The sequence below is a fragment of the Festucalex cinctus genome, chromosome 16 (assembly GCF_051991245.1).
Source record: "Festucalex cinctus isolate MCC-2025b chromosome 16, RoL_Fcin_1.0, whole genome shotgun sequence".
Taxonomy (NCBI): Eukaryota; Metazoa; Chordata; class Actinopteri; order Syngnathiformes; family Syngnathidae; genus Festucalex; species Festucalex cinctus.
In genome coordinates this window covers 12,481,270-12,508,778 of record NC_135426.1, presented here as the reverse complement: position 1 = coordinate 12,508,778, position 27,509 = coordinate 12,481,270, and the positions used below count along the sequence as shown (strand labels likewise).

Sequence of the window (27,509 nt, the reverse complement as noted above, 5' to 3'; positions counted from 1 at the left end):
CGTCAAAATGTAAGAAACCCTAGGTAAGAGCCATGCGGAACACCGTCATTCAAAAAGATCCACGTTTTCATTTTCATTATATTTTATGTCACCCACTTTATTGGGATAAAAACAACAACTCTTTATTGAAAGCTCAAGCTATACTACGGAAGCTGCTAAAAGAAACAATACATTCAAGTGCATTTTTAAGAGTTTAGGCTACACGTTGCCATTTTGTTGATATTTTGCAAAATGCACTTGATTGGGAACTTGTCATGACGTGGAAATAAATGTTTGAGATTCAAAACAAGAAGGTTGTGTTGCGTGTCTGTCTGCAGTCGCTGTTGACTGTTCGTTGGTTCCTGTCACAGACGCAGTGAAAAATCTTGCAAGAGAAACGGTGGCGGGGCTCACGAATGACATGTTGCCAACTTGGCCCCTCCTTCTCCCGGCTGGCGGGGCAGCGCTGCAGAGTTGAAGCGCAACAGCCCCGAGAGCGCAGCAGCGACTTCTCCGCTGTGCACTTTTGGTGAGTTTGGACAAAAAGCTCGAAATTCATGAATTTATGAAGAGAAACCCCCTCGCGAGTTTCGCGTCTGTGCTGGGAAGCGTTTTCAGCCACAGAGTCAAGCGTTTGCGTGGGCTGTTTTTAAAAAGTGATGTGTGTGTGTGGCTACTAGATGACAGGATCTTTGCGGAGCCGTCGATGAGCGCGTTGCAAGTGCTTTGCTGTTGAACACGGATCACGATGAAGCTCCTGTGAGTTGGATTTACACTTCACGCATAAATGCAACCGCGCTCTCAGGTTGACCGTTCTCGCCAAACTAACTCAAAAATGCTTCTTCTTCTCCCTGTCAGGCTTTGTGCGGTGGCAGTCGTCGTGGCGGTGAGAGCTACTCACGCAGTAAGTGCCATTTGTTTACCAGCACATGAGCTCTGAGCCGCTGCCTGCGATTTTTATACACACGCGGCTGTTTATTCGATTGTGACGCACGTAAATGTTTATTTTGTTGGCGATGCAGCGAACTGAAATTGTACACTTGGCCGGTCAATGCTTTGACTTTCAACTCCAGTCCACTCATTTGTGAATGGTTTTAAAGGTATTTTAATTCGCCTTAGAAAACCTGCAATGCATTGTATGAAAGAAAGAGGGAATTGGAATGGCTGGGAAATATTTTTAGGATAACTCTGATTTTAACATAAATATAAACATAAAAAAAATAATACAGTACCAAAGTGGATGAATGTGTTTGAAAAAGTAGTCTGTGCACGTTTGAGGATGCCCGCTCAGGCTCATTTGCAAGTCAAACCCCTCCCCCCTCATTAATATTTAGAAGCTGATCGACGGGCCCTTTTCCTCAAGCCACGCCCACTGGGTGACCCAAACGCTGCCTTTCATCGTGCTCAGGCTACATGTCTTCATTGCACGTTATGAAAATTGATTACATTTAAAACAAATAATGGCTTCAGAATATATATATATATATATATATATATATATATATATATATATATATATATATATATATATATATATATATATATATATATATATATATATATATATATATAAATAATATAAATATATATATATAATATATATATATATATATGTTTTTTTTTGTTTTTTGTTTTCCTTGGCCTCCAAATGACTAGCTACGGCCCTCCACTGAGCCACTTGACATCACAAGCCGGCTGACATACCCCCAGTGTGACGACCATTGTGTTTATTTTGAGCCTTATTCATTCATTCATACTCTTATTGGCTGCAGGGACCCCATCATAATACCACTACCAATTAACTAGTGGCAACCATAAGCCTTTTACACGTCAATGGAGCTCAGCCGATTGTGCCGTATTGACTCTGAATCGACTCCTCCCACGTGCCACCGCTTTGTGTGGCTGATTGAATGTGTGACAGATGAGTTCATTGGGTGACCGGCATAGCCATGGTGACCATTTTTGGGGATGATCAGAAAAGAACTGTTCCATTTGAAATGACTCTCTTGGGACTGTGCGTGGTCATGTGACTATCTGACTCCAATTGATTGGTCAAATGGCGTCAAAAGTTGTGAGTGGAATTTAGCGGAAGTACAATAGTATAATAGTATTTGTTGTCCACTTCACTCGAGTGGCAACATACCCAACATTTTCTTGTAACTAAAATGTTGTGTCACAACACAAATCATTTTATAAAACCAACTCATAAGTTGAGGCACGTGTAAGTCAAGGCGCCAACTGCACATGATCTGAACTCCACTATAGTCTGCAGAGGCACGGCCGCCACGACTGTTGGCACAAGGGAGACATCACACGCAGGTGAGGAGGAATGGCGTGGGGAGGAGGCATACGACAAGAACGCGGAGGAGGTGGGAAGCCAAATTATCCTTCTAAATCATTTGGAGCATCTTCTGTCAAGACTGTCAAAAATATTCCCTCCAAAGTGCCCAAAATCTCTCAAAATTAAGATTTAGGGAGAAAGTAATTTTTAGATTTTTTCATATAATGAATGTGGATTTTATTTAATCTAACTCCCCCAAATCAAATGTAACATTTTAAACATAAATAAAAAACAGTCATAAAAAACTAACATAACAAAAAACAGTATATAAAATAATATAAATGAAATACTGAATCAGAATTTGTGATTAATGATTAATTGTGACTGTATACAGACTCCTTTCCTGTCTCTCTCCCTCCTGTTCCTCCCGAATTCTTTCAGAGCTTGGCAAGACTTGCCTGGCTGTCCCTCAAGGTGCTATAGACCGGAACACTCCGGCAAGTGATGATGGGGATCACTTGAAATGTGTGCAACCCCAAAACGCCCAACATCCAACAGCTATTTTGCGTACCACCTTCTTCCTTTGACCCTCAACTCCGCTCGTAGTGGCAGCCCCCCTGCGTCCCCTCCGGTCGTTTTCCGCAGAGTAAGCGATTCATTACCCGATGATTTGTGGCCTAATTTGCGAGCAGACTCTCCGTGCTTCCTCCCTCACTCGCCCTTGTTTTTGCTCAAAATCATCATCCCTCATTCAATTCTCTAATTACAGTTTTTTTTTAAATAAAATATTGCCATTGCCATTAAGTATGCGGTAATTATATTTTTTTTTTTTCGGTACTGTATCACCTTATTTTAGTAGCCGTTACATCAGGGGTGTCAAACTCATGTTAGCTCAGGGGCCGCATAGAGGAAAATATACTACCCAAGTGGGCCGCATCAGTAAAATAACGGTATATAACTTAAACACGATTGCCGTCAATTATACGCAGATTTTCGCTATTTGTGTGCCAGCCCTAAATTACAGAGCTCAACTGTCATCATATTGTTCCAAAAAATAATACAATTGCAAATGGAACGCGCCAACACTGAGTCCTAGACGTGTTAAATCTACCTGTTTTGCATATATATTGTTCCCAGAATGCATTGCGTGGCGCAGTTAATGACGTTATAAGGACGCTAATCCTTGTCATATCTATTTGTGTTACCAGTACAGTGTAATTGAATTTGTGTCGTATTTAACACGTTTGTCGGTCTATGATTAAAATAATAATAATTAAACAAACCGTAACTTTAAATTGTGTGTAAAATAATGACATCAAGGACGATTCACCCGTACAAGTTGCATTGCTCATCTGAGAACTGCTTGTGAAGTTACAAGTTTTATATATTTTGATTGTGGCTGATTAATTAGTCCGACATTAAATTTTTTTTTATTTTTTTTAACTTCACCAAATTATCGTGCGGGCCGGGTTAAACGCTTTTGCGGGCCTGATCCGGCCCGCGGGCCTTATGTTTGACACCACTGCATTACATTGTCAACAAAACAAACAGTGAAACGTTTTTATTGCTTTGAGGCTTGAAAGCATCAGGAGATATACACACAGTGACAAAAACGACCTGTGTGGTACGCTCATAAAATCATAGTACAGGTAGGTTTTTGTGACATGAATGACAGGTTTACTATTAGTCAAGAAGTTGCTTTAAATGAATATACTTTTTTTTTTTTTAAGCTGTTTGAGCTTCAAAATAGTTTTATGTTTCCCACCTATTTTCCTATTTTCCAGCATGTTCAGCATGGAGCTGGTTTGTGCTGGGACACCTTCCAAAACTCATGCTTTTTGCATCAATCTCTCTCTTGGCGTTTGCTCACAATAGGCCTGATTTATTGAAGGTTTGCGCAAAATTCATTACGATACTGTCCAGCATTGCACTTTTGGAGCATCGTAATGGTCTAAGGGAGAGGTGTCCAAGCTTTTTCCTCCGAGGGCCACGTATAGAAAAATCAAAGGATGTATGGGCCACTTGGATTTTTTTAATTTATCAAGCACACTGAAATCAGTTAAGCAAACAATTACATATAGTTTCTATATTACAGTATTATTATTATTTTTATTTAAACTGTCACCTGAACAGATTTCAATGAAGCAAATTAATTTTATACAATTTTAAGGGAAAATACTGTTGGTCCACGGGTCATAGTTTGGACACCCTGATCTGAGTGCTGACTTGGAGCCAATCACAAGAAGGAGTCATGTCATATCACTTGATACAACATTCAAATCTACATTTCATGCCTCAATATTATCATAGCATTCAATTTAATTTGCTGTTACTCAGTTTGTTTGAAGAAAAGGACATTCAACCTTTCACCTAAAAAAAGGCTTATTCTTCCAATTTTTGCCTTTCGATTTTTATCTCAGTTGTGAACAAAATAACGTGAAACAGTCAAATATTCTGCCTGTAGTTTATTTATTGTCTAAGTGTTAAGGGACTAAAAAAAATCTATTTTATTCATTATATGTATATATATATATATATATATATATATATATATATATATATATATACTTATTTTTTTATTATTATTAATCAGTTGTTGTAATTTTATTCTGCCAAAAATTGGAATTGGCCAAAAAAATATCCAAATGGGTTGGGCCTTGGTGAAAACCTAGCACATAACCTTTTTTTTTTTTTTTTTTTTTTTAAATACACCTGTTGCCAGTAGTGCGTGCAATCTGTTAGTGAACAAGCACGCAATTTAGCACTTATTTGGAATCTTATCAAAAGATCGCAGTCTTTGTAAATCATGCGCAACACGCCCACGGACAGTGCACTTGCAAACACGCATTTCAGGGATCTTTGTAAGTCAAGTGCAATGAGTGAGTTGTTTTTTGATAAGGATGATTGGCCGTTTGAGTGATAAATCTAGATGATGTTGGTTTTGTTTGAAATTTTATCCGAAGAATCAAGTCCATCCTGCTGTTAAAGCTGAAGAGAAGAGATTCATAAGCTGGCGTGATCACTTTCTCATGTTAGACTCAATAACTCCCCACCCCCGCCTTTTTATTATTTTTTTTAAACCAAGCACACGCTGTCAGTTTATCCCTCGATTGGTTGCGCCGAGCTCCAGAGGTTGTAGGTCATGCGAGCACAAAGGCAGCAGGGGCTTGTGGCCGTGGCGACCGCTTAACATTCCGTCGCTCGCTCTCCAGATTTGTTTATCACACTTTTTTTTTTGTCTTGGCTGAAAGGGAGATGACATAGAGGAGGAGTGGGGAGGTAGGGAGCCATTGAAGGCCTAAAAGCGGCAACGCTATCTGCGAGCCCTTCGGGTGTTTGTGAGAGAGGAGCTGAGGTGGGGCAGTGTTTGGAAGGCTGGGTGCAAGTTGCAGGTGTTGTCTTAGCTTGTTGGACATGCCCGGTCCTCCCGTTTCAAGCCGCATGCTCCCTCGGGGTTGTTTGCACTAAAGGATTACGTCTCCTTGTTCTCATTTGCTTGCTATCTTGATATCATCCAAAAAAACTGTACATTTAAAACAACCAAACCATGTTGCCTTGAAAGCGACCCTCTAGCTTCATGCTAGCATACAATGAAAAATGCCATTGACATGCTTAGGTTTAACATTGCTGTTTTTGAAGCAAGGGATATTTTGAACATAAACAGTGGAGTAGTCAGATAATAAAAAAGTATGACATTTAAAAGTGTTTACTAACGAAAGAATTAGACAATTAAAAGCAAAATAAAAAGTAAAAGTAGCGTACTAACATGGCTAAGTATGAGATTTTGGAAAACATGATTTTAAAAACGCTTTGAAAGACCTTAATCATATGGGAAAAGACTCGAGCATAGTTTGTAACCTGAATTTATAAGCATTTACACTGTTGAAGTCAAGACCACAACAACCGAGACCAAAACCTAATTGAGACTAGAGAGACCGAAATAAGACCAAGACTGTCAAAGAAAAATCACCCAAAAAACAGCCACTATCTTTTTTTCCATTTTGTTTGCAACAAAAACAAATCTGCTGTTGTTTTTGAAATAGTACAATGAAACAAATTCAACTCCAGGGGGTGTGGCACTCCAGATGACACCAGGAAGGCAGCGTAGCACGTACATTCTGCCTTTCTCATTGACCACTGTATCATTGGCCTGGTCTCCATTTGCATGCAGCATAACATCTAAATGCTGCTTCACCATGTTTGCTTTGAACTCTGGGTTCCACTAATTCATCAGAGTCTGCAGACCTCCGAGGTTTATGTTCTGTTAGTATTTCTTTAAAGAAAGATTTAATTTAATTTATAGACCAGTAGCAGATTTTTGTTTTCTCCAGCTGTCATTTGAAGGCATTTTTGGACCAGATTTTCTAAAGTCAACATCACACTGAAATTTCTTTCCAACTCAAATAACTCAATTTCTCCAGGATGGCCGTTCCAACCACACTTTGAGATATTGTCATTTTGGGGCAAACTTGTCACATAGCGACAAATATTACTGAGTAGCAGTCGAAGAGGAAGTCCATTCTTCTTAGTTTGTGTGCATGACTGTATTGACCTCATCGCTCATTTAGCTTCAAGGTGTGGCATCAGCTGTCTTTTGCAACCACTTACCTTGAAAAATGTTTTGAAGGTAGGATACATGTTAGCGCTGCTCTTTGCTCTCACACGTCATTTTTTTTCCATCATTACTTTGGCATTCGACTTTTTCTCTCCCTTCCAATTACCATTTGCATGCCTGTGCAGAGGGAACACATCTTCTTTTGTCTGCCGCCCCCACCACCCCCACCCACCCACTCCAAACTTGTGGGTGCATGCGAGCGTTTGTTTGTCTGCAGTTGCGTTCGTTTTCGAGCAGCGTCAATGTTCTGGGGTCAATATGTTTGAAGAGCGTGCGCGTGTCATACTTGCTTGGCAGCAGTGTAAATGCAATCAAAGCAGACAAACGCTCGGCCTATGTTTGATTAGGTCCACCATGAAAGCGAAAGCCTTCAGAATTCTGCCAGTAGAAACAATGGCACCAAAGGCACACCACTCTTTGTGTCCTATTAAAATTGTAATCAGCTCTTCTTACTACAGTCTTTCTACAGTGGAATTTTGCTTCATCTAAAAGGGTATGCTAGAGAAAAGACTTGACGTAGTAGAAACAAAAAAAAACTGACTGCAATTTTGGAATCAGCATGCTAGTTTTTGTCTTGATCAGCACAAATATCTAACTCAACAGAATGTGTTTTTAAAAGAAATAGTTCTCCAGTGTTATCAATTCCTTTTTTCATCCATGTCTCCCCACCTACGCCTCAAAGTCAAAGCTTTGCGTGAGCAATGGGAATTTTGGTGCATTTTATACCTTTATTGGATTTTTTTCCGCCTTACTTGTATTTATTTGTTTGGACCTTATTTTCTAATAACTTTGCATGGCAGCAGCCAAAGTAAATGATGTGAACAAAACACAGCCTCGGGTTATAGAAGTGCCACAACATATTGCGGAATGAGCGAAGGCAAAGGAAATAACCTGTGGGTTTTAATCTTCTTATGAAATACACTCATGCACGCCACGACTCGTTCCTTGAGTTTTGCTCATACAAAAATGATTTGTTACCAATTGTGCGACTTTTTATTGCCCCGTCGACGGGGTGTCCTGGCTGTTAGTCTCCATCGTGTCGTCCATAAATCAGAAAGACTTCCCAATTTGTCTGAGGGACTTTTCCAGCGGGCGAAATACCATATTCGTCAGTCAGGTGGCAGATGACGCCATCGTCCACGCCCTGGTGTTGAACCCAGTCTGCATCCAGGACAGGAATTCTTTATTTGTTAGGCTTTGCTTTTAATCCAAGCATGTACAGTAATTGAGGTTTTGATTGATCGATTAGACTCGCGATTCCCAGCAAGTCTCGCCACAACATAGAATGGTTGGAGGCACTGGGTCACACCGCTGCTGCCTTAACCTGCCTTTGACTGGAATTCAACACACAAATTTCTACAAATGGTGGCACCTGTGTTATAACGATGATCAAAGCCCTCCATTTTTGTGTCTGAACGCAAGAGCTTTGCCAAGAATCGCAGCTGTTTTACTTGCAAATTAGCTTTGCCGGAATTGCCCAATAAACCACGTAAGACGTAAAGATTTTTTTGTACGTCTGGACCCACTTCCCTCATATTTCTATTTTGCCACTTTTGTTGCCATTCCAAGTGCTAGTTTCGATAGAAAGGTGTTGTGGCACTACCTGGCACCGTTCCCTTCTGCTGCCATTCATTATGGAACCAAGGGCCTCCCTGCTATTTCTCTGGCTAGCTTCCGCCATGCCCATCGCGGCCCCAAATGCCCATTAATGAGGGTGACTTGGTGGCGGGGGCCGGAGGACCATTGTGCTAAAACACTGACGCAAGCCGTTGTTACTTCAAATTTGTTTTTAGTTTTGCGTTAGCTAGCTACTTGGCATTTGTTCTTATTATCGGGTTATGGTTTCTGCCATTGCCATTTGTGCAACTTTAGTTTTATAGTTTTGTCCCTCTTGTTGTTGTCCAGCAGGCTCCTCTTGTTCCAAAAATAGCCCACTTGCTCATTCACTAGCAGGGGGCTTCAATACTGAGTGTGTGCGTGCGTTTGGCTCAGTTAAGATTTGCTGTCATCCAGTTTCAGCTTTCGGAAATTATGAAGTATAAAAGTGAGCTCAAGTCAGAAAAGACAAGCAGCAGGACATTTGCTTGAACTTTATTTGCTCCGGGAGTTTTGCAAAACTTCCGTCTTGTAAGTCGAGGATTTTGCAAGCATTCCAGTATTATCCATGACTTTGTTTGTGCAAGGAAGCAAGTACAGTACTTTGAGATGATTCCACCATATGTTGGGAAATTGACTGAAGATGTATGTAAAGTATGCCTGAGCCTTTCCTTATGATAACAAACTAGCTTGCTTATATTGCCTTCCGAAAACTGGACCAAACGCGTATCAGCTGTTTCCTCGTTTTAAGGAGACACGAGACAGTGATGTAAACAACGCCAACAGACATCAGCAACCATCTGTTTTGGACTGTTTAGTACACATTTTAAGCGTATTAAGTGCACACGTCACCACAATGTACACATTCACCCTGGAAAATAATTTTCAAGGTGACTTTAGAGGTGTGCAACTTAATTGAGGTTGAAGGAATATTACATGATTTGAATCATTTTAGAAGAAGTGTGACAGATGAGTAGTGCGCCATCTCCTAATAGAATTTTCAGGCATTCCTGATCCCAGCGGCATTTCAAATGGCATATCGGATCTTGGAATCCGTGACAGACAGAATGGGGGACAGGTCTAGGCTTAGGACCCATCAGCATGTGAAGGGTAATAGCTAATGAACCATTGCCAGGGGCGACATGAACATTCCATCTCATTGCTATAGCAACCGCCCCACCCGCTCCCTTTTGCTCTCCCGCCCGGCCACCCCCTCCTTCCCACTCCTTTGAGGGGTCACACACCTGTCTGTGCCTTCTCTTTGCTTGCGCCCCACCCCCAAAAAAAATCTCAAATTTGTAACCCTTTCATCCCTCAATAGATGTCACTCGCTTTCGGTGTGGAGAACAAGCTCTGAGGATCAGTGAGAAAAGCTGAACTGGTCAAAGGTGACGGCGTCTGCCGAGTGCCGCGATTGAAAGGGAGAACTACACTGACATTGTTCTACATTCAGGAATTTTTTTTCCTAGACGCCTGCGTGTTGTCAAACCCTGTCGTAAAGCTAAACGGCCTCTTACACTTTTAGCTCTTGTTCAACTTGTGATAATAGGACAGATGATTGACAGGTCAGCTCCAGGTTTGTCAGAGCATGACAGTAAGTGACCAAGGATTCGCCTTTTGACTGGACACATATGAGAATACAGAGTACATGTTTTTTTAAACATATTTAAATGTACCGGTATTCCATCACAATTCTTCGCAACTGTTACTATAACAACCATGTTCTTGGTGCAAATCCATTGCCATGTGTGGTAAATCAGGTGCAAATTTGCTCCAAGCTGTCAGTTTTGTGGGCGTGTTTGCGCCGGTATATGATTAGAGCAATATTCTTAGTGAATAGGTGGGTAACTGGGTGCAGTTGTGGTGCAATATTTCACACTATTACCGGACGCAGCGCATTCTTAGTGAATATGCCCCTCTGTGTTTTAAATATTCTGAGAGTGAGCGCGACAGTTCCAGGCAATTACTTTGTGAACACAAGCGATAATTTAGTGAAGAACGGGTGAGCATAAGGCAACAAAAAGGTGAGACAAAGGCCACAACAGGCTAAAAGCCAGATCATGACATGTCCGCGCACAGACGGGTGGCTTAAATTAAGCACCTGAGGAAGGTTGAAGCAGTCTTGTGACCTCTAGAAAGGGTCACGGACTGACCTTTTCCTGCTGGCCTGAGGGTAATGTGGATTTAATCTTAAATTGGCTTTAGGGATTGATATTTGAAGGAAGGTTGGAGAATGATCGCAAGTACAAAAAAAAAAAAAAAAGCAGGACAAAACAGAAGAATGACGGAAAGAAAATGAGGCTTTTCCCATGATTCTCCATGACACCACAAGGCCACTGTATGGCCTCATCGCTCACTTTCAGTACAGCTTTCTCTTCGGTCCTATACCAAACTTGGAGAGTTAATGTTCACCTCAAAAGTGGATGCTTACGTGCCTCGAGTAGCAAGTTTTAAACCCAAGCGTAGTTGCACATTTACTGGCCGGCTCTACTTGTCTCCCGGCACCCATCACTGAGCATTCCATTCCTTCCACTCATCCCAACCTCTACGCGGTAAAGGTGAAAGGTCAGACCGCTGAGAGGAGGGCGAAGGGTCGTAGTGTTCGTTGTATCTTTTAAACACACAAGTGTTTTTTCTTTACAGAGGCAACAAAGGGAAAATAGGAGGAGGGTCCAATTGGGTGAAGGCAGGTATGGTGTGTTGTATCCTAATCCTGGATACCTGGAATCAAGTAGGCACTGAATACATAAACACGCCCTAATTTGTTTGCCTTTCTTGTTGAGAATGTGCCGATTGTTTCCGCGTAACCGTCCTTTGTTCATTATGGCTAAGCCTGCCGTGCCTTCCACGCAGGACACCGACCCCCCTCTTGTTCCTCCTCTGATCATCCACTTAAGTAGTTCCTATCCTCGCAGTCCTCGCCCTCTGAAAATATTATCACTGTCTTTTTGCTCTCTCCGTTTGTCTCAAGATGGCCTGATCCCAAACGAGGACCCATCACATCCTCCCCACCTGCCCCTTCTTTGGCTTTGGTGGTTTCCTGTGTTATAGAACGAGTCAAGGGGCTGACAACAGGTGGCTTGTTTGGGCACGATTCCCGCTGCGTGTGTGTGAGAAGCCACAACGCCTGCCAGCTGTGTAAAGCTCGGCTAAGTCCCCGCTTTTCTCTCGACAAAATACTGTCTTTGCACAATTCAGAGGCTCCCTGTCATCTACACCCCCAACCCCCCCCCCCCCCACCCCCCACCCCCGCCGCAGAGTTCACTGTCCGTCTAGACGAATGAGTTCTGTCCATCTCTGCGATCTCACACGTGGTCAGAGTGTAAACATAGACATGCACCGCTTGTCCCTCCTAATTGGCTGCTTGGTGGTCCAATCTGTTACAGGAAGTTTCCAAGAAGTTGCCGCATCTTAGAGAGGTTCAAAGGTCGCACAAACCTGAAGTGGAGAGCGGTGTAAGGCTTTGTATATACTGTAAGTTTACCAGCGGAATGCAAGTGTTTGTCACAGTGACGCATGCCTTCGTAAACAGACGTGTACAAATAAAGTTGCATCGGAGCCAGTTGGAGGACTGCAAGTGTGCACTCAGGTCCGATTGCTTGAACCTGCGATATGCTCTCATGGCTTCCTCGAATGCCATCGCAAATAGAAATAGGTGACACAGTGTTGATGTGTAACAGTAAAAATTAGTACAGTAAAGCCTCATCTTTTTTTTTTCATCATACATACATTTGTTGCGAGGGGATACGTACCGGGCCCACTCACAATTGGTCGAAATTGGCGATATGGCTCACTCAGATCATCAAAAATGTGTTTTGATCACTATCAGCCCCGTGCGTGTTCTCTTCATTCATTCATAAGAGCACAAGGGACAAGAGTGCTCATAGATTTTCAAGCTAGGCTGCCGGAGTTGTGCTCTACTTGTGATGGCAGGAATGTGAGGACAAAAGAGAAGATGGAGGGCATGAGGGGGACATTAGGGGAGCTTGGTACATGGTTGGTTCAGGTAGGGGAGGGGTTGTAAACACTTGTCACTGTGTTCTGTGGCTTGACATGTCCCATAGACTCCATAAACATTCCTCAACCTACAAACACTCGCCGGCTTCTTAGCCCAAGTTGGCGATTGTCCGCCTTGCCTTTTTATTATCAACAAAAGATGTTTAATTAATTTCACCCTTTCCCTTCAGAGGTAAACTTATGCATTTATTTTACAATCGCTTTTATGTGTCGTCAAACACTGCAACTCACTAAAATTCTTCCGTAGGCTTGATTGTATTTGTTGAAGATATTTCAGATTCATTGGTGCAGTCATTCGTTTCCTTCCTGCTTGTGTACACCAACAAGGAAACTGCAGCAGCCTTTGACTTTTGACCGCAATCTTATTTTGGGTTCTTGGACACTGGCAGACGTGTCAGACAAATCCTAAAACATTTCTGCACTCTGCCAGTCAAGCTGAAACCGATTTAGATCCGACAGTAGATATTTACTATTACGCCTTCGTGTGGCTGTTTTTCCAAATTAGACTTGTAATTAATATTTGTGCAGGGATTTACCTTCCCTCAGTGAGGATGAGTCACACAGAACCTGACACTCCTCCCCGAGGAGGCCACCGTCACTCCGTCTTGGCTATTTTAAAACTAAGAGCGGCAACGAAGCAAGTAGCGCCTCCACAAGTATTTGTTTAAGCCGCCATTTTAAAGAATGTCTGCACTTGTGAATCATGAAGCAGCACGTCGACATGTCTGCCCCATATGGACAAAAATATTGGAAGCTGTGGTCATAACAGTCACTGATAGCAGCTTTTACTTTTGGAAGGCAAAAAGGATTGTAGAGGTGAGCATTTGTTACCTTCTCAGACAGCAGTGTAGATATTTCAATGTGCTTGGAAACATGCAGGTGGTTTTCCAACTTGTCACTTACATTTGCTGTGCATTTGCAACATTCCTCCTTTTCCTCATCTTCTTTTTTCTTATTCCTAGAAGCTTCTGATTTTGTGATGATAAGGCCGACAGGCTCTTTTAAGCCCCCAGATACATAATAGCTAGCTCTGCCAGGAATTTCTATACATTCTCAAGCTGCCAGCCCTGCGTTGACATGCGCTCGCGTCAAAGCGAGGCTTTAGCTGTCCGCGCTCCTCATTCAGCGGGGGCCTCCTGCGCACCGCACCGCAGGTTTACACACGTCCCGCAAAGATGGGAAAGACAGCGCTAACAAGATGTATGGCTTTTGATCACCTTTTCCGATTACGTCACTTTTCTCAGTTCCACATCCATTTTTCTTATTGTAAGTGTGCCAGGCTTGCTTTGGGCTCCTTTTTACCTGCAGTGACATACTGTAATCCCATACAGTGAGAATCTTAAGTCTTTTCCAGTACAGTGAACCGTACAGTGAACAGTTTTATCCCTCCCACGTGCTTTAAACACTTTTAAACTTCTAAATACATAATCCATTTTTGAGGATAATTGCTGAAACTTGTGCAAAGACTGAGAAGTATATGGTACACATTTGTGAAAATAAACTGGTTTTCCCCATGTCAGTTTTCCTGATTTTTCAGGGGGCGTGGCTAAAACAGGGCCGAGTGGCAGACTTGGAATCTGGCATGAGTCCCACCCCACCCTGAACTACTTGAGTGCCTTCATTTGCATCAGTGGTTATTTGGTACAATTGTGGAATGGCTGTGCCTACATCCTGAAAATGTGTCTTTACTTCAAATAGCTGCTTTAGAGTTCCCCGTTGTCTTCCGTGAGTGTGTGCATGAGCGTCAGGGGAACAGTCTGTAACAGCCAGCGTTGCGTAGTCGCTTTAGAGTGCCTCGTTGTGGGCTCTGAGTGCTTGCATGTCACAGAGAGAAAAGCGGGAAAGTGAGGAGGGGGAAAATTAGTCTGTTTGATTGCCTGTTTGAAACTAACCTTAAAAAAAAATGAAATTGTTCACGTTTACACGTACGTGTCAAGAGCCTTGGAGTGGCCACAGTAAATACATGAACGATCCGCATCGGATCCATTATGCTAAAAAGTTGAATATAATGAGTGGACGTTTGCTACAAAGGAAGCACTGGTTCATTATTTTCTTGACTTCACTGGTTAGCCTATCCACTTCATAATTCAGAAGTTGTGGGTTTGAATCCGGGGACATGCTGTAGGTGTCATCACCAAATGTCTCAATACTTTCGCCCATGTGGTGTCTGTTTACAAGGTGAAAAACAGTTAGAACAAATGCAGTTGGGAAATATTGCCATGTTTATGTACGCAGGTTGACGAACAACAGGAGATGAACATGCTTTGACAAGAAGTGCTGAGCTCGTGCAAAAAAACAAAAAACAAACAAAAAAAATCCAATGATAAATGACATAAATGGAATCTGGCAGCCATCCGCTTTCTTCACGGGTGGTCTCGGTGTATCCGCCCCCACGCTGCACACCTTTGCTCTCATGATGCTTTTCACCTGCACAGTAAAGTAATTTCATGCTCGTAAAACACAATGCATCACCCATGCATATATACATATATATATATATATATATATATATATATATATATATATATATATATATATATATATATATATATATATATATATATATATATAGTGTGGAATCTATGAATCGTGTCTTCTCATGGTTAGTCTAGATTTACCACACACAAAAAAAAGATTGAAGGCAACCTGACACCCACTAAGTCATCGGTATCGGCCTTTGTTATTGGGGACCTCAGCCCTTACAATGCCCGAGCCTCCCTCGTATTCACAATGCCGCCATTCAAGCTTCCTGTCCGACTTGATATTGAGCTAATTCATAGCTGTAACCCTACCTGTGCGGCTAATGCTAAAGGCATCCATGCAGCTCCAGAGCCCAAAAACTAACGGTGAAGCTTTCAGAGCCTGTGCCAATATTGCCGTGCAACCCGATATCGGCCTCCCAAAGTAAATGCTGACTTGGAAAGAAAAAAAAAAACAGAAATGTGAGATGTTTTTGGCTTCATTCCATGATCTTTTCATCACTCGCCTATATGCAGATAGGAGATGCACTAAATGGAGACGGCCATGTCTTTTATGTTCCATCCTTTATTCACCATGTTGCTTTATTTGTAACGCTTCATTGAGCTTTAGGCAATGTGGTCAGTGTGCAGCCACCAGCAGGCCTCTGACCTACAAAGTCACCAGGTTTAAACAGCTCTCCCGGGGCCCCTTAAGCCCCTCGCATGGAGCAAAGTGGTGTCTGGGGACTGCACTGTTTAAAAGCTCAAAGACTCTGTGTGTGTACGTGTGTGTGGGCTCTGCTCCAGTAAAAGTCTGCCACAGGTTGCCATCCGTCTCACTTCATTTTCTGGCGACATGCTTTGTAAGTCGTGCGTGCGTGTGCGTGTATGTGTGCATGTATGTGTGAGACCCCCTGTGGAGTGGATGATGAGCATTGATGTCTCCAACGACCAGTTTGAGGGCTGACGGTAACATGGATTACTAAATTGTAATCTCACAGTCACATGCCATTCACCTTTAGTACAACAAGCCGAGTTGTATGTAAACAAACAACAAAGTTTTTTAAAAGCTGATAGCTCATCTGTTGTGTACAGTGCTGTAAATACATACAAACAAAAATCAGACATATAAAAGCAAAGACAGTTAAAAGTAGGGAGTACACAACTCTTGAGTTATCACTGATATCAAGAACTGACATCACTAATAATATTGATGCATAAAATTTCCCCCCAAAGCAATGAGATAATTTTAAAGAAAGACCAATATATCATAATATAGCATTTGCCTTAAAATTACATGAAATTAATAGCAATTTTCTATTCTAATTCCTGGTTCCTGATCATAAGACAACTGCTCGCGATGGAGGCTGATGTGTGAGAACCGATACCTTTTGAAATAAGGTCGGGTATCGTCCAGATACCATCAGTACTTGCCCTAGATGAAACAATAAAGTAATAAAATAAAAACAGTAAATTCAATAAAACACTTAAAAAATGCCGAATCTTATACTCATGTGAAAGACAAATATTAAATGTTTTAACGTAAATACAGAAGAAAAAGTTTCAATTCCCCTGTCTAAAAAAAAAATCTAATAATTTGACCACAAAAACATGTCGACAAAAAATTTCTGCCCCAAAACTTCACCATGGCATCATGTTGCTGCATCCAGACAGATATTTTCGTCTGCATATAACTCCATTGTACTATTTATGAGCATTTTATAGTATATTACCACCCTCTATTGGTGGAAAGTTGATACTGCAGGCAAGTAATAAGCGGTCCAAAATGGGCTAGCATGAAACACAATGAACACTAATTGACAAAAAAGGGTGGAAAAGTACAAATGAAGGTCTAAATGTGCTGACTCACAGTCGTTTCTTTCATACCTCGTTCATTTTTTATGCTTGAACTTAAATTGGCAAAGTTTTGGAAAAGCCTTTCTTTTCACCAAGTGGCAAAAACAGACAGAAGCAGACGAATCGGAAGCAGATTGAAATCACGGCAGGTCCAAATGTTGTAATTGTTTCAGTCTTAAAAGAAAATACCACTTGTATATCTTTCAGTCTTGTGTCAAGAGTCTTTATCAGCAAAGGTCATGTATGCCGCCCCCCTATGACATACGCACACACACCCGAGTGAGTGGCCCATCTGACGCTTTCCTCCGTGCGCATTCACATGGGAGCGAGTCAAAAGGCCTCACATCAGCTCAACTTATTGACCTTTTTGCATCACTATGAAAAGCCGTAAATTACCAAGGCGATCCCGATCAACGACCGTCGCCCCTCCCCGCCGCCCGCTGCGCCCCCTTTTTCTTTGTTACTCTCCACACCCGCTAGCCGCTTGTCTTTTATTTCTGTCCGCGCTCGCAGGACCCTGACAGCACCGTGGAAGTGGTACGGTGACCAGAATTCAGGTTGAGTTAGTGAATGCTAAATAAATGCACTGTGCAGTGAACCCCCCCGCTAGGTCACAGTTCATCGTTTGTGCTCTCACTATATTCTTAAGCGATTGTTTTTATGGGTGTTTGCGGTATCCGGGCAAGTCCAAATTCTGATTTGAGTTGAAGAAATATTAAAACAGCAGCTGCTTGAAATAGCATCAACGCTAATTTACGTAAGCCCATCAATGCCGTTTGGCTTTATATGTTAGCATTAAGCTAGCTGATTTTCGTGAGGCAAAACGAAATGGTTTGCTTGACTGTATTTCCCCTCATGTGGCGTTAAGACATTAAGGATGTGATATGTGTGCCAGCATGTTCTGATTCCTTCTCTGCATTGGCATGTAGCATACTGACTTAATGGAGCTAATGAAAATGCGCTTGCGGTTAAAAGTTCATCGGTGTTGCCCAACGTGTGCACAAGCACAGACTCACACTCTCTGCAACGCGTTCCTGATTGTATTGATCGGCAACGGCGCAGAACTGGAACTGGAACTGGGGAAGTTTTGTGGCGGCAATGCTGGCAAAAGTGTCAATTTTGAGCTTCAGTAAGTCTGACATGGTTAAATGTCAATCATACCAAAGGCACTCCGAGGTCAAATAAAACAAACTATACAAGATGATCACAGATGCTCCAATATTGTGTGAATGCGACAGGTAAACAGAGAAAAAAAAACATAAAAGGCACGAGAGAATATTTGACATTCCTGCTTTCAATAAAACTGTTGCAAGGTAATATTTTGTTGGGTAAAGACATGTGCACCTGTGTCGAGAAATGAGAACATGGAGACAGGATATGACCTGCTCGCTTACTGCCGCCGTTTAGCCTGCAGGAGCTTCAACTTGTTGAGTGCTCACGCAAGTCATAAGATGCTGGAATCCTCAATCTTGCGCTTTGGTTTTAATGGTAGCTCATCATTTCCATGTTGGTTTCAAAAGATGATGGTTGGATGAATGGATTATTGTCAAAATGCAATGTGACTTGGGCACATCATCTTACAGGAGTCTAATTGGATTTTTTTCCTTATTTGTGAGAATAACATGCTTATGGCTTATATATATATATATATATATATATATATATATATATATATATATATATATATATATATATATATATATATATATATATATATATATATATATATATATATATATATATATATATATTTATTTATATATTAGGGGTGTTAAAATTAGTGTCTTAATTTAAAGTTCCTTTATCGGCTCTATTTTTTATTTTATTTTATTTGTTTTTACTTGCAATTAATGAGCGCCCCTTATTAACTAGAGAAATTCCAGTTGCACCGCAGCAGACACATCCACGTCAAAATTTAGCAGTAATACATTTAATAATAATGCATATATTTGTGGAGACTGTGGTCAAGTAATAATGTTAAAAATGTGCAGAATTTCACAAGTCGCTTCATGTTAAAGATTAGATAGCTCTGAATATGAAAAGAGAAATGCATTGCGCTGTCACCGTCTTACAAATGGAAATATGCCATCTAGTGGCAGAAAAATTACCTCACCATAAATCAATATATCACATTCGTTTTTTTACAGTACAGTACACTTTTTGATTTCAACTAAATTTTATGAATTATTATGACATTACTGTATCAATGACTAAAACATATAGCCATGTTTCTATTAGGTTCACATTTTTTCCACTTTTATATTAACAAGAGTATGAAAACTTTGAAAAAAATATATTGTACATTTAGAACAGATATAAAATTTGAGACTAATCATGAGTTAACTATTGAAGATTTTCTCTCTCTCTCTCTCTCTCACATGGAAACGACCCCCCTCCACCCCGATAGGCGCTTCACGTTGGCATGTTTAACGTGATATACGACCTCTTCTGGCTCCATGCGCTCATTACGAAGGCCACGTAATTAGACGGCAGGCATATAGGAAGGCTGCGCTTACATGCTGTTTGCGTTGCGCTGCACCTAGATACCAGCGAAATACCAAGAGGCCACGTCGCTAAATCCCGCTTGTATAATGGACAGTGTGACAGGATGCAGACAAATAATACTCTGGGAACTCTCACTTTTACGATAACTTCACGTTAGTCTGGCACTCTTAAATGAACCCTTTCATCAAGATTAGTCAAGCAGGGAGATGGTGAGAAGAATCTGCACGTTGCATTGTGCGCTGATTCCTCAATAACCTCGCTAACCCCCACATTCCTCCTTACGTGCTGTTTCTTTTTCGCTGGCGTTGCGTGCAAGCTTTTTTGATCCACCTATATGAGAAGCTATTGTCCAATCTTGCTGCAACACGCCAAACCTTCAAACCTTTCCAGGATAAAAGAAGACACAGATTCCCCAACCCTACCTCCACCTCCTCCAGCATGATCCCCCCACCCCCACCGTTCCTATTCCAACAAACGTTTCTGAACATGTGCCGCCAAAGTCGACACCATCCAGATTCATGTTTTTTTCTTTTTTTTGTAATCATCCAAAATGGCAAGTGAGTCTCGCCTCCAGGTAGCAGAGATGTTTCCCCATGCAGCCTTTCGGGCTGCTGGGGTGCTTGATGCTTTGTTGTAGCATGCTGAAATAGTTTCACTTCATGCCTCGACATCAGTCAGTTTAATGGATATTTTGTGGTAGCTGGAAGTGAGTGCAAATGAGATACTAAATCCACTCAACAAACAATGCAAAGTGTCATTCTAATGGTTAGCATGGATACTAGTGGCAGTTACAGATAATGTAACAATAATATTATTATAATAATATAACTCGCAGGCTTGTATTTTTGATCCTCTGCAAAGAACGACCAATCATGGTATTTACATCTAGAAGTGTTAAAAAACTAGGGTCAGAGCACCTTTTGTTGTTTCAAGCATGTGTCTTTCATATTGATTGCTTAATTGGCTTTAGGGTTCACCTGTGAAAACTGCATTTGCTGTTCAGCAAACATGAAGACTGAGAATGGGGAAAATTACGGACAAATCATATGACAGCAGATACGTGCATTTGGGAGAAAAACAACAAAGTCCTTCAACTTAGTCGTCGTGGTTTTTGTTTAACTTCTCTTCCAGAATTTGGTTTGTCTGTTCCAGTGGATGAGCGGATGATCACCGCCTGCCCCCCTTCCTCCTCACATATGTTATACCCCTAAATAATGATTAAGCAAGTTCCCAATACTTTTGTTTGCATTCTCTGCAAGCAGCTGTGTAGATGGTTAAACCGAAGCTCGTAATCATTGAAAATGTTCACATTTAATGCGAAATCCTGCAGTCGACCTTCGGAGCACTCTCATGGTTTCTCTTGAGGTGCTAACTCAATTTAATGGGGGGCAACGTTGACCATTTATGGTTAGTTGCCTGTATGCAGCACAGCCTTGAAGCATACTAGCTGGAGAGGGTTCATGCAGAAGATTTGAATTCACTTCCACTTTGTATCATTTGTCAAATTGTGTAGTAGTACATGGAGTGTTCATGTTTTGTTCAGTAGTAGGAATAGACACTTGTTTATTTTAAATGCTTGTTCCCATGCAGGCTTGAGTATATTAAGTCTTCGAAAGACATCAATGAAGGTGGCTGTTTCAAGTCAGTGACTGGAATTCCGTCTCTGTCGCCCCCTGTGGCCAACGTCGAACGCTCATAGGTCGGCTCGTCCGATGACAAGCCGACTGAACATCTGTACGGTGTGTGGCCGCCGTGTCAGAAATGTGTTTACTTTCTACCGGCGGGTGTGGAATTTATCAGTGTGTGCGCACGACGAGGCATCGCACACATGGATCAGATGGAAATACACGGAAAATGTGTCTGCTTGTCTCCTTTCACGCTTTTGTGTTGTTTTGTTTATGACCCTATTAATGCAGGGGAGCGCAAGGAAATTGGTGACCGTTCCGTTGCTAAAAAAATGTGCTTTGGCTTAGCGTCACTCGAGGTCAGTGGGACAGGCACTGCAATGTGGTGCCAGGCTGGGATGGAATCTAAGCCTTGTAGGAAAAAGTCTCGAGACACGCCTTTTAATGAAGGTTATGCGACTTGTTCTTTAGCCTTAATACTTGTACGGCTTCACTCATCATTGTAAACACTCCCTACTCCGGGGAGGGAATTAGAGATGCAAGTGAAACCATATCTCCTGCTGGAGATGCCAGTGTCACCAATTCCTGCGCTCCGACACCCCCTTTTCTTCTCTTTTCACTCCCATCTGTCTGCCATTACACCCTCTTTTCATCCCGCGTCTGACGCCTCCGGTGCATTTCGCCTCCATTGTCAGACGCATTCAGACGCATCCCCCCCCTTGTCCCCCTTCAGGGATGGGGGTTAGTTATCACAACACATCACTTCACGGGACTGTGTCCGACAAATGCAAAGAAGTTGCGGCCCGTGTAGTTAAATGGACGGAAACCACAATCTGAAATAAATTTCACCTACTCCTCTATGACTTGATTTTATTCTGCAGAAGTTGACTTCAAGGCAATGCTAGCACTTGCGGCTTAGCCAGGCACTGTCTCAACATTTATGCCTGAATTAAAGTTTGTTTTATCAACACTGTTAAGAGGAGGCTGATTTATCGGCCTAATAATCCGCCATTCGCTAAACGTTAACGACTGATGCTCAAGCAGAGGAGGTATGTTTACTTGCGGGGCCATAAATCCACAGATAGTAGCAACATTTACACGTTTCATTTAGATGTATACTCTTTTTTTATTACTTCCAAATGGTCCATGTAGTGTAATTACGCCAAACAGGTGCGTACACACATAAACGTTGGATTTATAGTCAACAGACACGACGAACAAAAGATGAAGCTCAAATTCTGAGTGGTCAAGAGACTCCTGACCTTTCCTGGCCTGTGTGGGTTAAACGTTTGACATTTTCAAAAAGAGGAAGATTTCATGGTTGTCTAATTACCTGGTGAGAATTTATTGTTTGTTTGATTTTCAGCAAAATTGTACTGTCCCGGTTTTATAATGTGAAATTCTGGTCACTCTAGGTTAAAGAAACCAGTCTCTTTGTGAATACAGTTTCAGTGAGATACTAGTTTTGAATGCCCTGGGCAGATTTGCTTGACATGGACAAAAAAAAAAACAAAAAAACAAAAAAAAACATCTACTTGTACTGCCTTGCTGGCCACCAAATTTTATAGACTGGGCTAGAATTGCTTAGGGCTGAGAATAAGCTGCATAAACTTACAGCAGCTATTAATGGAAGCATGGAGCGTTTATCCTGCATGCCCGTTCTCGCCTTCCTTCATTTCGGTCTCCGAAATCACATTGAAATAGTTGAAATGCTACAGAGAAGCATCAACATCAAGTGGAGAGAGTGTGAGCAAGGCTCGGCAAGTTGCCTCCTGATCCTGTCAAATAGCAATGTTTGGTCCTGGCAATGGCATTCCCATGTCTTTTTTTCCCCCCCTGCATATTAACAGAATTTTAAGGTTGAAATTTTGAAGCAGATCATCTGTCAGATGGCTTAATGGTGCAGGTATTCCTCACCTAAGACAGAAATAGCATAAGGTGTAATTTTACGTGTGACAGCAGGTCAGCGTCAAACATTTAGTGCCGGACGTTCCGACTCCTGCTGGGTGGCCTCGCTTCCGGGAAGTCCGACGCTTGCGAGCCTGTGTATGGAATAAACAGTAAACGAGGAACGCTGCCGCACGGCCAAACACAGCTGGTTAGCCTCCCGCGGCGGATGTCACGGTCACACACGGAGCGAGGATGAAGTTTGAGAGGAGGAAGAAGAAGGGAGACCATGATAAGAGGGCTAATATGGAAGGGAGTGGAGAGATTTAAGAAAAGGGAGGAAAGGAAGATCAAAGGAGACGTTTTCCATACTCGCAAAATGTTATATTGGGCTATTGGATGAAATTTCTGCATGAACCAAAAATGCAAAGTAACCTTACATGTAATCGTAATTTGATCTGCTCTGCCTGTTATATATTTTTTTGTACTTTTTATAATGTATCTTACTAACAACTTCAGGGAATAACAAGCCTTCCGATCTGCTCTGCAAAACTTGGACAAGTTAGGGCAAATGTAACATTCTGTCAAACGTCAGGCCTTCAAAATAAAAGCACAGCAGTTTCACCACACTTGATTTGGCCACACACAAACTATATTTGTGCTGGTTAATTGAGTGTGACTGTTAAATAATTCATCACAAGTATGTTTTGAGACTGCATGAGTTTATTCTGAAGGCCAGGATTTGCTACACAGATGTTACCTGAGTGTTGCAGAGATGTCTTGTTAAGCCCTTTACCCAACTTATGGAATTCTTTGGATGAACGCTCATCAATTCTGGAAAACTAATGGCTGAAATACGCATTTTTGCAACGAGGTACAAAACCCAGGACAAAATCTAGAAGAAAATGGTTAAAAACCGAATCATACGAAAAATAGGGCGTACTGCATATCTTTATGATGTCAGAGCAATTTGCCTTAAACCCGACCTATTGCCAAATTGTCAACACATTTATCGATAAATTGGAAGAAAACGTTCTCTCCGCATTACAACCCTCACCTTCTAACCTCACTTCCCAATGAGGAATTCCATCATCTTTATCTCATAAAACAAACACTCCTGTCCCATCATGCAACTTTTTCACCGCTATATAGTCGACCGTCTATTTTTTTGGTTAACCCGAGACGCACCCTGAACTCTGATAACATCTGCAGAGCCTATAGCGACGAGCGGGCAAGTTGAGGCGCCGGCTGTCACCCACAAGCTGCCACTCAGGTGTGAGGAGAAGAAGAAGAAGCAGCAGCAACAGACATACACGGTGTCCTGCACGCACGAGTGTTTGGACAGTCGAGCGTGAGCAAACACGGCAGATTGATCGGGCGGCATTATCACATGCTGAAAGATGCGGAGCTGCATCAATACATAAAGATGACAAGTGTGGCATGGGCCTGTTCTGTCGTGTCAGTGTTTTATCAGTAAATATATTGGCAGGAGAAACATTGGCTTTATTTATGCTTACGCAACATCCCGACCTGCCTTGCGAGTATACCGATATATCGTATCGTTACAATAAAAAGTGTATGATTACAGGAATTAAGAGATACGAGCTGTCGTTCGGTCGAATTAAAAACTTTGGAATTGTGCGCTATATGGTGGCAGTGACTCAGCTCACTTAACAAGCAGCAGTTTGGCCGCTACAATTAATGCCACCCAAACTAAACATAAAACCAAAAGAATTACACATTGTGTAACTTTTAAGTCTGGTAGCCTAATGCTAATGCTTACACAAAATTGGAAACACCATAGACGGGCTAAAGCAAAACTAGCAATGTTGCCGCTGTCGTGTGTTAGGACTCTTCGGCAGTTTGGGCACTATGATTAATGCCACTCAAAATAAACATAAAACCAAAAGAATTACACATTGTGTAACTTTTAAGTCTGGTAACCTAATGCTAATGCTTACACATAATTGGAAACACCATAGACAGGCTAAAGCAAAGCTAGCAATGTTGGCGCTGTCGTGTGCTAGGACTCTTCAGCAGTTTGGGCACTATAATTAATCCCACTCAAATTAAACATAAAACCAAAAGAGTTACACATTGTGTAAGTTTTAAGTCTGCTAGCCTAATGCTAATGCTAACACATAATTGGAAACAGCATTGACAGGCTAAAGAGCAGACTAGCAAAACTAGCAATGTTGGCGTTGTGTTAAAACCCTTTAAGCAACGGATATTTGAGCAAAAAACAGTGGCGCATAATGGTGGGGCCACACGTTAGGATATAATAATCCATCCATCCATTTTCTTGACCGCTTATTCCTCACAAGGGTCGCGGGGGCTGCTGGCGCCTATCTCAGCTGGCTCTGGGCAGTAGGCGGGGGACACCCTGGACTGGTTGCCAACCAATCGCAGGGCACACAGAGACGAACAACCATCCACACTCACACTCACACGCACACCTAGGGACAATTCGGAGCGCCCAATTAACCTGCCATGCATGTCTTTGGAATGTGGGAGGAGACCGGAGTACCCGGAGAAGACCCACGCGGGCACGGGGAGAACATGCAAACTCCACCCAGGAAGGTCCGAGCCTGGGCTCGAACCGGAGACCTCAGAACTGGGAAGCAGATGTGCTAACCACTCGACTACCGTGCCGCCCGGATATAATAATTTCTCCCCTTAATAAAACTGTTACTGGATAAAATGAATGTTACTTCCTGAAGTACTGTGTATTTATTTGAACTCTTTACACTTGACTGCAGTTCATGAAAAGTGGTCTTATTACCAGATATTTTGAATAGTATTTATTTTGAAATGAGATCCGAAGATGTCAGTAATTCCGCCAGTCGTAGTGTCGTGGTTGATGTCACACGCGACGTCCAGCGTGTTGTCCCTCGGGTGCTGCAGGGCTTAGCGTCCGTTTGCCCGTATCATCCTTCACTTTTAAGTCTGGGTGTGGACATCAGCGCCTGAATGGGGATCAGTGTCTTTTTGCACGTCCCTAACCCCCACCTCAGGCCTGTGTAATGACTCTCAGGACAAGTAACAATGTGTGACAAACCCAACACGTCTTAAGGGGATAGTCCAGGAACTGTTCACATATATGGGCATAAAATGGTGATGCTTAACACACACGTACGCACACACACACACACAAAAACAAAGCAGGAGGTGAAATAAGTGCTCCTGCGTCCACTTCTCTTTGGCATTGAGCCCACAAGTCTCCGTTCCCATGCTCACTTTCTTGGCCTCCTTCTGTCATCGTGATTAGAAGAGTTGAGGAGATCAGAGGGAGCGAGGCTCGGACCTGCACTGCTGACCCCCCTCTGCACCCCTCCCACCCTACCCAACCCCCCGGCATTGTGCCAAACTTTTCCTGGTTGCATATTATCCGCTCCGCTCCATCGTCACATGCCAGTAATCTTGAGGTAATTGTTAATGGGGACAAACATGCACCTTGTTGCTAGTTTGTTTCTACAGTGAAGTGCCTCCCCCACGCCACCTGCAATATAGAGACAAATCCTGTTAAAAGTATTCAAACACTTTAACTTGAAATAAATGGAATTGGCAGGATCCATTACTTTCCTCACAAATATTGTTATGCATATTTTAATGAGGAAAAATAACACAAAAGCACCAATATTTGTCATTTACTGCAGAGGATAAAGAATATATGACAGTAAACTTCAACTTGGCAATAATCAGCTTGAAGCTGCTTATTATTATTATTATTATTATTATTATTATTATTATTATTATTATTATTATTATTATTATTATTATTATTATTACTCTGCCACCATAAATTGCTTGTATCTCAAGTTGGGTCACTCATATCTCAAGGCGATACAATTACGTGATAATAATTATTTCCAAGACCTCATTTGTATGGCCTGAGCTAATACACACCAGTTTTTTTCCCAGGCCTTTTATGTGGGTCTCGACCAGCTTATGGTGACTTATGGGGTGTTTGACCCAACTTGTTATCAGGCCCAAAAACACATCGACACTTTTCATTTTCTCATAACCTTCATCCCTCCAACATATCCCACCAGTGCTCTCCTTTCATCACCAGATCATGTTGAAGGGCCACCTTTGACCCCAAATTGACCTAAAAACAACATGGGGGTCATATGTTCGTGCAGAGGTGTTGTTAAAATTCCTGGTAGGAGTTGAAATTGACATTTTCATCCATAAGCCGCCCACCATGAAGCCTCACATGTGAATAGAGGCCTAATGTATACTTTATATGAGCTTTTGTCACTCGTATGTCAGCTTATAAAAGCCTTCTTTATGTCTCCGATCAAGTCTGAAAGCGCTGTGTGATGTTTGCGAGCTATCTCAGGAATTCCACCCTGAGCAGCAGAGGTTAATCTGCAGTTCACTCTGAGTTTATAAGATGCAAAATCTTCATAAGATGGTGTGTGAAGCCGGAAAAAAAAATGTCAGCAATTGAAAGGTAAAGCTATCAAATCCTGCAATAGGAACTCCAAATGAACCATCCACTTGTTTGTGTCCGCAGGGGTACAATTCCAACGAGCCGTGTTCCGGTCTGGACTGCAGCAGAGGATGCAGGTGCAACCCGGAAAAAGGATCAAGGGTGAGTCGTCTGCATGACATTGCTTGATTTGGACTTTTTGGAGTCCTTAACCAATTTCCACACTCTTTTTGTCAACTTGCTTTCTCTGTGT

At 42.0% G+C, this 27,509-nt stretch overlaps 1 protein-coding gene across 4 annotated transcripts in view; it reads left to right on the top strand.

The window, feature by feature from the left end:
- Positions 1 to 371: 371 nt before the first annotated feature.
- col4a6 (collagen, type IV, alpha 6) overlaps positions 372 to 27,509 on the top strand; it is a 50,049-nt gene continuing 22,911 nt past the window's right edge. For all 4 annotated transcript variants that reach the window (XM_077500511.1, XM_077500510.1, XM_077500509.1 and 1 more), the window contains exons 1-4: positions 372 to 508; positions 660 to 738; positions 838 to 883; positions 27,341 to 27,418. In XM_077500511.1, coding sequence (XP_077356637.1) covers positions 728 to 738; positions 838 to 883; positions 27,341 to 27,418 — 135 coding nt within the window. In that variant the 5' untranslated portion in view covers positions 372 to 508; positions 660 to 727. The remainder of the gene's footprint in view (positions 509 to 659; positions 739 to 837; positions 884 to 27,340; positions 27,419 to 27,509) is intronic.